General features: G+C 41.4%; 3 protein-coding genes across 3 annotated transcripts in view; all 3 read left to right on the top strand.

The window, feature by feature from the left end:
* LOC142349765 (tubulin-specific chaperone E-like) overlaps positions 1 to 12,387 on the top strand; it is a 396,822-nt gene that overhangs the window by 25,942 nt on the left and 358,493 nt on the right. The window lies entirely within an intron of this gene.
* Positions 5,814 to 8,309, top strand: LOC142349065 (uncharacterized). The gene has a single exon (XM_075400478.1). The coding sequence runs from the start codon at positions 5,814 to 5,816 to the stop codon at positions 8,307 to 8,309; it is 2,496 nt and encodes an 831-aa protein (XP_075256593.1).
* The window catches only part of LOC142349271 (rhodopsin-like), a 241,147-nt gene continuing 238,882 nt past the window's right edge, over positions 10,123 to 12,387 (top strand). Inside the window, exon 1 of the mRNA XM_075400722.1 lies at positions 10,123 to 10,210. The gene's annotated coding sequence lies outside the window, so the exon portion shown is untranslated. The remainder of the gene's footprint in view (positions 10,211 to 12,387) is intronic.

The following is a 12,387-nucleotide window of genomic DNA, read 5'->3' as shown; positions in this document are numbered from 1 at the left end:
TCAACCAGAGTGCCCCCAAGGTCAAAAAGATCCCCCCAACGTCGCTCAAAGGCCCCCCAAGGTCACCAAAAGTGCCCCAAAGGTCACCAAGAGTGCCCCCCAAGGTCACAAAAAGGCCCCCCAACGTCGCTCAAAGGCCCCCCAAGGTCACCAAAAGTGTCCCAAAGGTCACCCAGAGTGCCCCCCAAGGTCACACAAAGTGCCCCAAAGGTCACCCAAGGTGCCCCCAAGGTCATCAAAAGTGCCCCAAAGGTCACCAAGATTGCCCCCCCCAAGGTCACAAAAAGGCCCCCCAAGGTCACCAAAAGTGTCCCAAAGGTCACCCAGAGTGCCCCCCAAGGTCGCACAAAGTGCCCCAAAGGTCACCCGAAGTGTCCCCAAAGGTCACACAAAGTTCCCCAAAGGTCAACCAGAGTGCCCCCAAGGTCAAAAAGATCCCCCCAACGTCGCTCAAAGGCCCCCCAAGGTCACCAAAAGTGTCCCAAAGGTCACCCAGAGTGCCCCCCAAGGTCACACAAAGTGCCCCAAAGGTCACCCAAAGTGCCCCCAAGGTCATCAAAAGAGCCCCAAAGGTCACCAAGAGTGCCCCCCAAGGTCACAAAAAGGCCCCCCAACGTCGCTCAAAGGCCCCCCCAAGGTCACCAAAAGTGTCCCAAAGGTCACCCAGAGTGCCCCCCAAGATCGCACAAAGTTCCCCAAAGGTCACCCGAAGTGCCGCCAAAGGTCACACAAAGTTCCCCAAAGGTCAACCAGAGCTCCCCCCAAGGGCACCAAAAGTGCCCCAAAGGTCACCCAGAGTGCCCCCAAAGGTCACCAAAAGTACCCCAAAGATCACCCAGAGTGCCCTCTAAGGTCACACAAAGTGCCCCAAAGGTCACCCAAAGTGCCCACAAAGGTCACACAAAGTGCCCAAAAGGTCAACAAGATTACCCCCAAGGTCACAAAGGGCCCCCAAGGTCACCCAAAGTGCCCCAAAAGGTCAACCAGAGTGCCCCAAGGTCACGAAAGGGCCTCCCAACGTCGCCCAAAGTCCCCTCCAAGGTCACCAAAAGTGCCCCAAAGGTCATCCAGAGTGCCCGCCAAGGTCACACAAAGTGCCCTAAAGGTCACCCAAAGTGCCCCCAAAGGTCACACAAAGTGCCCCAAAGGTCAACCAGAGTGCCCCCAAGGTCACAAAAAGGCCCCCCAATGTCGCCCAGAGGCCCCCCAAGGTCACCGGAAGTGACCCAAAGGTCACCCAGAGTGCCCCCAAGGTCACCAAAAAGTGCCCACAAAGGTCACACAAAGTGCCCAAAAGGTCACCAAGATTACCCCCCAAGGTCAAAAGGGCCCCCCAAAGTCACCCAAAATACCAACTAAGATCACCCAAAGCCCCCCAAAGGCCACCCAGAGTCCACTTAAGGCCATCCAAAGCTCTTCAAAGAGCCCCCGAGTTCACTCAAGTTGATCTCACTCAACCCTCGAAGAAACGCAAGGTGCCCTCCAAGCTCACCCCAAAATTCGCCACAAAATTATCCGTGTGTCCACCAACGTCATCCAAATTGACAAATATCAACCCCCTAAGGTCAGCCAGCAATTTATCCCCTTAAGCCCCCAATAACATCCTAGATTATTGGATTAAGAATTCTAAATTGGCGAACTTACCCCTCAAACAGACCAAAACATATAAAGAGCAACAAAAAATGAAGACAACACTAACAAAGAAATCAAAATCCGGAAATAGCAAGCAAAGCATAAATAGCACTGTCAGGCTTTTCCACCAACGCTTTAAAAACGCGCAACTGCTTGAGAGTGAAATAAGGAGGCAAATATCAGACAATCTTGATTCAGAAATAGTTTCTCAGACGTTTCAGGAATTCATCCGAAATGCCGAACAAACAGAAAAAATCGTGGAGGTAATGGCCCAGTCCGAAAGCAGTCAAGTCTTGGAACCTCTTGAAGAGGCAGAGAAGCTAACTACAATGAAAATTGAAATAATGCAAATTGTCAAGCAACACGAAATTTCGATGAGAAAAGAAACCTCCAGAGCAAGTAGCAGATCATCACTTAGAAGTCGAATGTCAGCTGTTTCCAGCACTTCGAGGAAAAATCAGCAAAAAACCACTGGAAGCAGGCATGTTGACAACCAAAACAACACTCTCCTTTCTTCGAAAGACACTGCTGAATCCTCAGGAGAAACGAAAATCCAAACCAAAGAAACTGAAACAACAACAACAACGATTGGCAAATACAATTTGCGGAACAGAAGCATACCAAAATTGGGCGCATGCACGGGTGGAGAAGCAGATTTTGACCCACAAACAGCTCTCCCAAGTCAGAACGTCATTTCACAAGAAGATGAATCTGATAACAACGATGTAAATCATCTAGACGGATCTGGTGATCATAATTGGACAACCGAAAATCCTATTTCCATTGTTCCTAATAACCTAAGAAACAACGACGTGCAGCCCAACTACACACGAAACCCTGAGGGAATATACTTGCCTTCTAGGCAAAAAATGCTACAAATTAAGACGCAGAATTGTCTGAATAGTTAGCAACAACGAGAATCCTATAACATATTCCGTCAAAATACACCAGAACCTTGTCTCCTACCGAAAGGGGGCCGTGGAATCACAGAGGTGGTGGCAAGCTTACAAGAAAGTCAAAACGTTGAATGCCAATTAAGAGAAATCTCAACAATATCACACGCCAATAGCAATGCATAACCTCAACAAATCGGTTCAACCCAACTTTCTACATCAATCCCATTATCAACTCCTGACATAAACCAGCATTGTAGCTATTCGCAACCAATCGGCAGCCTCAGCAGCAACCAGGGTTTTTCAATTATGAACCCCGAAGCAAATGGTCCTTTAATTCATCATCGCGTTGCGCAAAACATCCTTCCTGCACAAAGCCATGCACATTTTCAACCGAGCCACAGCACACAGCATCTCACAAAGTGGAAGGAAAAGGAATCGCTCAACTCACTTGGCGTCGTAAAAAATTGGCCTGAAAGTCTTGGCCAAAACCACCAAAAGGCCTCAATAAACCAAAATTACTGCCAAGAGGGTTTCGTACCCCCTGCAACTCAGCAGATGATACATCCACCAGGCCTCCATCAGCAACTGCCAACGACACGTGAACAATATGTTCAACCTAATAACTGTACAAACCGTCAACAACCCTCTTCGGAAAATGTAAATGGTCACCAACAACGAATCCACAATGGAAATAATGCTAATCAGCAAACTGCGCGACCACAATACTCCGACAGCTATCATCATCAGCCATTCTTTCGAAACAACTATCGCTCAGTGAAGCTGCCAGACATACGAATACAAAAGTTCGACGGACACCCACTGAAGTGGAATGAATGGTCCTGCATGTTTTCCTCAGCTATTCATCAAAACCGTGACATCACTGACAATGAAAGAATGAGCTACCTGCAAACATTGGTGGTTGGACCAGCAAGAGAAGCCATTTCGGGATATCTCTGTAACGCCAGATTCTATCATGATGCCTTATCGGAACTTGAAAGATGCTTTGGAAATCCTCAACACGTTGTCGCCGCCCTCACCAAAGAACTCGAACTGTGGCAGAGACCACAAGCAAGCGACCACGCAACATTGATAAGCTACGCTTCTTTCCTGAGAAAACTACTCCAGACATTTAATGCACATGGTTTTTACGCAGACTTGAATTCTACCTATTTAGTCCGGATCGCCCGAGATAAGCTACCATGGTCATTGAAAATGAAATGGAGTGAACACCTAGTCGACAATGGAAGTCCATTTCCAGGATTGGAAGACCTCTTGATATGGATGGATAAACAGGCTAGAGCCTGTGAACATCTACAGGACAACAGCTTTTCCAGCAACGAAACGAACAACGGAAATCACGACAAGAACGACCGCAATAGAGGTAAATATAACCATAAATCTAATTTCAGGCACAAAGAAAGAAACGGAAACCAAAAATTTAGCCAATCCGGCTACAACAAGAACCACCACAACCAAAACCCGAACAATAATAACCAGAACGCAAACGAACATCATCACAACAACGCTAACAGAGCAAAAACATTTGAAAGCAACAACAGTAGTTTTGTTCACAAACCATTCACTCCAAAGAAACACGAGTCTCAACAAAACAGAAGTACAAACTGTCCGGTCGATAAAGGAGACCATTACAAGGGAAGTGTCCAAAATTTCTGCAAATGTCACCGTCTGAACGTAATGCTGAAGTCAAGAAGAATTTTCTTTGCTACAATTGTCTTAGCTCAACCCATAACGCAAAAACATGTCCATCAAAAGTTTCATGCAGACATTGTTCACGGAAACACCACTCAATGCTACATGACAACAATTACGTCTCACACCAAAAAACAAACGCTACTCAACACGAATTACCAGTATGCGAGTCCTTTGACGAGATCAGCAAAGAAACAAATTCACCAAATTACACGCCAATTTTCCCTCGAAAAATTAGAAATCAGCTTCCAATGGTTCCCATTAAACTTTACGGTCCCAACGAAACATGCGAATGTTAAGCTTTACTTGACAGCTGCAGCACGATATCTTATGTTTTCGATCCCATGGTAACCAAACTCAATGCAGCACGAACGAGCCTAGAATCAACTCTGAGCGTTTCGACAGCCTTTGGTGATTCCTCAATGGAAGCCAAACCTGTACAACTTGATATTGGACCCTTTAACAGCAACAAACCACTGTTTCGCTTGAATTACGTTTATTCAATTAACAATTGGCATTTTGATGATGCCCCCGTTTTAGAACTGAATGATGTTTGCAGCAAACATCCCCATTTGCAAAACATCAGTTTTCCCCAACTGGAAAACAATCGCATCCAAGTATTACTTGGAATTGACGCAACACAGTACATCCTCGAAAGAGAGTTTTTACAGGGACCCAAAAACACGCCATTTGCAATCAGAAATCTGTTAGGCTGGACTATAACTGGTCCAATCAAAATAGGCCATGAGGAACAACAAAGAACCAACTTCCTTTCTCTTAGCTATGAAGCATTCGACAGAGAATTGACGCTCACATTAAATGAAGATCCTCTGGCAGATTATATAACCAGCTTCTGGAAGATAGATTCATCGGGAACGGAAAATGAAAATGAAACGCCTTTGTCAAAAGATGACACCAGAGCACTTAAAATACTGAATGATACAGTGCGTCACACAGGCGAGAGGTACGAGATCGGTCTTCTCTGGAAAGAAAAAGTAAATTTGGAGAACAACTATCCTGTAGCCAAGGCACAAATTCAAAGCCTCGAAAAGAAACTAAGCAAAGATCAGCTGCTGAAAGAGATGTATCAGAAGACACTCGATACAGACATCGAGAAGGGATATGTCAAGCCAGTTATTTTCTCTAGCATCGCCCCTAGCCGCGTATGGTACCTACCACATCACCCAGTCATCAACCCCAATAAGCCTGGAAAGGTACGGCGAGTTTCAAATGCTGCATCTGTTTTTAAAGGGAATTCTCTGAACAGTCCCCCTTTTGACAGGCCCAGACCTGATCAACAATCTGGTTGGTCTCCTGCTTCGTTTCAGAGAAAATCCAGTTGCAGTGAGCGCCGATATTGAGGCGATATTTATGCAAGTAGGTATAATTGAGAAAGACCAGCCTTCAATGAGATTTCTCTGGCCCACCAATCACCATGTGAAGCAATTCCAGTACACCCGTCTCATTTTTGGCGCTCGATGCTCACCATCAACAGCTATTTTCGTCCTCCAGAAAACGGCATCAGATTTTGCGCCGAACCAAACGATTCAAAATCTTGTTAAAAATAGTTTTTACATGGACAATTTTGTACATTCCTTCGAAACGGTGGAGATTGCACAAGAAGCCGCAGTGTCGCTGAAGAAAACCCTCATAAGAGCCGGCTTTAACTTGACAAAGTTTGTCTCCAATGAGCAAACAGCCATAGACAATGTCAGCGATGGTGAAGAAAATAGCGAGGACTGTCACCGCGTACTTGGTGTTCAATGGAATAAATCAACTGACAAATTTTTCCATCAGAAACCATCAAAATTTGAAACCAACGCAGAGGATTACACTGTTCAAAAACTACTATCTCTAATCGCATGCCTTTTTGACCCGCTAGGGATTATAGCGCCCGTAATCATCACTCTGAAAATTATACTACAAGAGATATGGAAAGAGTGTCTAGCATGGGATGACAGCCTGCCAAAGGAAAAGATTAAATCAATTCAAACATGGATAGACAATTACATGTGCTCTCCCCCAATTGAAATCTCTCGCTGCATAACACTAGACGTAGCGACCAGAAAAGCCTATGAACTACACGTTTTTACGGATGCTTCTCAACTAGCCTATGGTGCCGTTGCTTATGCCCGAATTATCTCTGAAAACGGCGTATCTTGTAGTTTCCTAATGAGCAAAGCCAAAGTTGCTCCAATCAAGCAGCTAAGTATCCCAAAACTCGAACTTCAAGCCGCCGTCCATGGAACCCGTTTAGCTCACTTCATCAAGAAACACCATACTATAGAGTTCAAAGATACCACATTTTGGTGTGACAGCATGGCTGTCCTGGCTTGGATCAAAAACTCAGAAAAACTTAAAGTTTTCGTGGGCAACCGAGTAAGCGAAATTCAAAGTCAATCGCCAACCAGCAGCTGGAGACATATCAGTGGGAAATGCAATCCAGCCGATCACATTTCTCGAGGTATTCTTCCTGCTGACATTAAAGAGCATTGGCTAAGCCCACCAGCATTTTTGTTCAAACCGAAAGAAAGCTGGAGCACTTTTCTCAACAGCGAGAAGACAAACACCACAATGGCGCGACAAACAATTCATCCAGTGGTTGCAGTAAAAAATTTCTCAAAATGGACGAAGTTGTTAAAAGCAACAGCCCAAGTGTTTCGGTTCATCGAAATCTTGCGAACTAAATCCAAAAGAGCACTCAACATCAACGATGTCGAAAACGCCAGGAACCACCTTATTCAAGTATCTCAGCAGAATTCATTCGGTCCCTCAATCGCTCTCTTGAATAAAAACAAGAATTTGCCATCCAAAGACAAACTTCTGCCGCTCTCAACCTTTCTGAAGGATAATATTTTAAGAGTTGGTGGCAGAACAAAGAGAAGTACTTTGGGATATAACACAAAGCATCCAATTGTCTTTAACGCAAAAGAATCAATCGCCCGACTATTCCTGGAGAAGTGCCATGAAATCTGCATGCACTTTGGAACAGAGTATGTCGAAAACTTTGTACAGCAAAGTTACTATGTTTTTGGCCTAAGAGACTCCTTACGCAGCATTTCATACAAGTGCTTTGAAAGTAGACGTTTTAAAGGACAAGGTCTTCAGCCACCTATGGCAGATCTGCCTGATGCCCGATTTCCAGAAAACGAATCACCCGTAACCTTCACGATTGTAGGACTTGATTATATTGGGGCCTTCACAGTTATTCAAAGAGGCAAAGAAGAGAAGGCCTATATCTGTCTTTTCAACTGCTCAGTGACTCGAGCAGTACACTTGGAAGTGACAGAAGATCTGACAACATCAGCTTGTATGACAGCCATCCGCAGATTCATTGCTCGACGGGGACAACCACGGCTCTTACTCAGTGATAACGGAAGCAACTTCCTGGGAGCCAGAAAACAAATCAGAAGACAAAATCTGCAGTTGGACCACGACTTTATCAAGAACAACTTGTTGAACCAGTCAGTTGAATGGCGCCTCAACCTTCCATCTGCTCCTCACTTTGGAGGCGTGTGGGAGAGGCTCGTACAGATAGTAAAACGAGCTCTTCTTCTGAACTTGGGTTCTGCCAAATTGACTTGGGACGTCTTCACAACCATTGTCGCAGAAGCAGAATGCTTAGTTAATGCACGCCCCTTGACCCACGTCAGAAGCGACAACGAAGACGAAGATCCACTAACCACAAATCATTTCCTTATTGGTCGAGCTTTCCCTAACATACCAGCCTGTGTGTTCAATGAGAACCCTTCACTGAAGACGAAAAGTTGGACGCAGATCAGACAACGATTGGAAGCAATATGGAAGAGGCTGGTCCGAGAATACTTGCCTACCCTGAACACCCGAAGGAAGTGGACCAACCCAGAATCAAAGCTTGAAGTCAACGATATTGTTTGGGTACTGGAAGAGTGGACTCCCAGAGGAATTTGGCCCCTAGGACGCGTGACAAGGACGTTCACCGGCCCCGACCAAACTGCTAGATCTTGTGAAGTAAAAACCGCTCTATGTCTTCTAACCCGCCCAGCTGTGAGATTAGCACATGTTTTCCCGAAACCAATCCAACCAGGTTAGGTAAGGCAGGCCACGAGAATGTTATCGACATCGATAATCTTCTTATTGATTGGCGCTAATTATTTTACCGCAAAATTGTCATAATCCTTGTAAACTAACAAACATTGATTCATAACACAAGAAATTTGAAACCAAAGGGGCACGTGACAACAATGTAATTAAGGTAATTTTGAGGACTAAGGTTTTGAAACATCAAAGAACAGAGTAGAAAAATCCGAAGGAAGGCAAGTCGACGCCCCCCAACCGAGCACCAAACGATCCCCCCAGGAGGCATTGACATTGTCACTCTCATCATAGTGGTGTTGACATAGAGTCAATGTAACGAGCAAAGAGTTGCTCTAATGGCGGTGAACAGATTTTGAGTGCAGACAATTAGTTAGTTTTACTTAATCTTTTTAATAACTTTTTTTACTGATGGGTCATGCTTGTTTTTTACTATTGACGCCCGCTACACGTTTTAAGCTGCTAACTGGGAATAATCTAGACATTGTATTTTGAGACAGTATGATCTGGCTATTTTTGAATTATTTGAGTCTTTTGATAAGTCGACTGCTAAAATTAATTCTTCTGTGGCTGATTTCATGTTATCTTTCTATCACCAGATTTAAACTAGGATATATCTTGTCTGTAATTAGTGGCCAATGTATAGATTTTTGTAAAATTTTAGTATAGTTGACCAACCACTTACTGCTGTTCAAGACTTGGCTAACTATTACTGACATTAGTTTGTTTTGAGAAAAATTTTATGACTTTATTCAATTTTATGAAAATCCAAAAAAATTTTAATGTTTCTGATGTTATTCAATTTCGTTTATCAATTGAAAATTGATAAACTTATTGGATATTTGCTTATCGTTGACTTTTTAAATCCGTTCAAACAGTTTTAAATGATAATTAACAATAAAGAATTGAACAGTTAAAATTGTAAATTAATCCCCTACCCCGCTAATATGTGCGTTTACAGATTATTTCACAGATTAGTTTGACAGATCGCTTGATGCTGAAATATAACATAGAAAAATACGTGCCTTGTTGTTTTTGATTGTTATGGATGCACGCTTAAAACATTTGGCTTATGTTTTTTAGTTAAATGCCATCATGATATTTCATACTTTAAAATGCTATGCTTGCTCTATCAGATTCTTGACTTAAATATGAAAGCATTGAATCATTCAGCGATATTGAGTTTTTTGGTGGTATACTGTTTTGAAATTGCCTTGAATGGTTTATTGGAATTTCAGTGTTTCTCAGGTTGTTTTGTTCAGTAATTACCAAATACGGATTAGCTGGATGTGTAAGATCGGGTTTGCGTCTAAGCTTTTAAAAGCACGCCAACTTAACAACAACCCCCTTTATAATCATGATTCCATTTTACGTAATGGTTTCCAAATGCAACTTGAATCATAAAAACATTAATATTCCAACTATTTATGCCACTATAATCCCATAAATTTATCCACGTGAAATTGGGTTTCCTGGCTTGTCAAGCGTATAGTATTTTCACACTTTACACCCCCAGGACCTCCATTTCAATCAGCTTCACTTTCTTGGGCGCTACCCTTAAAGCCCTCCCCCTTCTCAACTTCCTTTCAACCCTGATTTAATGACGAGTATTTAAGTCTTGAAAGTGTATCAAGAAGTCTTATGCTAAACTGCAGTTCCTATTTTTAGCCCAAAAATTAGGCGTGTCTTTTTTAAAGGGGTTGAAAGGTGATGTTTCCTTAATTTGCCTAAAATTATGCGCGCTTTGCCTCATCTTTGAGTTTATGATATGGAGTCTTTAAAAACAACGTTCCGATAACATTACAACAGGAGCAAATAATATTTCGCAAATATACACGCCCCAAAATTTGCGTAAAAAGTTCTCCGAAGACCGCTGAATGTTAGCAAAAATCAGTGAGGTAGGTAAAAAGGCAGCATGATTTAAAATTGTGAAATATGTAATAATTTTGAATTAATTGAATTTTCACGGGCACTGAGTGTTTTATTGATTTTGAATGTCATTCAGTTGAATAGATTATTAGAACTTTCATCAAAATATCTCCACGCTGAGGTCTTTCGAACTTTTTAGAAGTCAAATTTAGTGACAGCAAACCTTTAATTTCACGGTCAATTTTATCAAATTGTCAAAACTTTTCTTTATAAATATGTCACTAATTTACAACAACCCAAAGAAAAATTCGATTGTTTCTGCCAACTGGGGCTTTTTCATTTGTGCCTCCCCCCCCCCCAGCTCAGTGGGCTCAGGTTATAAAGAGAGAGAGATCCCAGGTATGTTTAACTTACAGGATCCTACCAGATTCCTTCAAGCTCTTATAATGCGATAAACAATTTACATAATCTTTTCTGCTAAATAAGTAACAAGTTTCATTAAGCTAAATCTTTAACTAAAAAGTTCATACAAGTTTACCATCCCACTTACAGGCTCCAACAAGGAGGCTCGGTTATGTGCGTTCACACATGATGTTCCGACCCCGCTCATCTCCATTTTTCACTTAATTGCCTACCAAATGAGGAAGAAATAAAAAAAATATTATATCGTTCTACAAACCAGTAAATAAATAAAAACAATATACCTTAGAGGGCCGATTAGACTTGACATTGTTGTGACTACCAGAAAAGACAGCGATAAAAATCAAAAATTTAAAAAAATTAATTGGGACCAAAACTCGTTGTCCATTTTTTAAAAACCATTAATAAACAAACGAAAATGGCATCAGATAAAAATTAAACTAAAGAAAAAGAAACCTGTACTTCGTTGGGGAAAAATATGGTTTTTTCCTCAATGCAACTGCTGACAAGTCGAAAAGAAAAGAGCAAAAGTGCAAACTTTAAAAAAACATGTGACATTTATTTTACAAAAAATTAATGTCAAACCGATTAAAAACTTTATTTATTGGTGAAATCTTTGATAGATTTTTTGATACCTTCATAGAACGTGATTGAGGCCTTTCATTATCTGGGTTATGTCATGAGACTACAAAAGAACGACAAGTATAGGCAAAAATTAAAAAAATCAGAATTTGCACGATAACGGTGTCCCAGCCAATTAAACATTAAGCTGTTCACGACGAACAGTAAATTTTCTTGAATGCTTTTTTTTCACATGGAAACAGAACCACCCATTAATGTGATACAGTGAAAAAAGCAGAAATCTAAAAAAGTGGGCAAACATGCAAAAATCCCAAATATTTTATGAAAACTCGAAGTACCAAGAAGAAAGGTAGTTTGAGGAAAATGCATGTGAGTTTTTTGTAGAGAAAGTAAGCTGCTGCAAAATTTCATTTAGAATTTGTAGTGATACCCTCCTATAATTTTACGTGCAATGTCTTTTAGTTAGTTCTACTCGCAAATTCAAAATGAAAAATCAGGTATAATCAGATAATTTAATCTATAGTTTTATTTGCAGGTAAGATTCTAGTTGGGTCCAGCTTTAAATATTAGGTATATTGCAAGTAAATATTCTTCCAAATAAATCTTGGGTGACTTTATTTAATATAACAGTTCTGTTGACAATTCTAGGTAATTGTAACTGCAATTATAATCGAACAACGTTCAGTTTTTGATGTTAGAAAAAAATAACACCGATGCATTTTGTCTGAAAGATGCAGTTCCCTCTGTTTTTCGGCTACTAAAGGAAAAAACAATCTTGTGAACTCCGCACAGTCACATGTGCTCACAAATTATCCGACTATCTTATATTCACTGTGTTTACTTCGAAGAAGATCATCACACAATATATATATATAATATATATATATATATATATATATATATATATATATATATATATAATATATATATATATATATATATATATATATAATATATATATATATATATATATATTCTCTCTCTGTGTGTGTGTGTGTGTGTGTGTGTGTGTGTGTGAGTGTTTGTGTAAGTGTGTGTGTGTGTTGTGTGTGTGTCTGTATGTGTGCCTGTGTGTTTTCGCTCTGTGTGTTTTTCGTGTGTGTATGCGTGTGGCTGTGAGTATGCGTGTGCGTGTCACTCTGTGAGTGGGCGTATGTTTGTGTGTCTGTAATGTGTTGTGTGCTTTTTATGTGTGTTCGTGTAT

This window comes from Convolutriloba macropyga, chromosome 11 (assembly GCF_964194025.1).
Source record: "Convolutriloba macropyga chromosome 11, txConMacr16.3, whole genome shotgun sequence".
NCBI lineage: Eukaryota > Metazoa > Xenacoelomorpha > Acoela > Convolutidae > Convolutriloba > Convolutriloba macropyga.
This window is presented reverse-complemented; position numbering and strand designations above follow the sequence as displayed.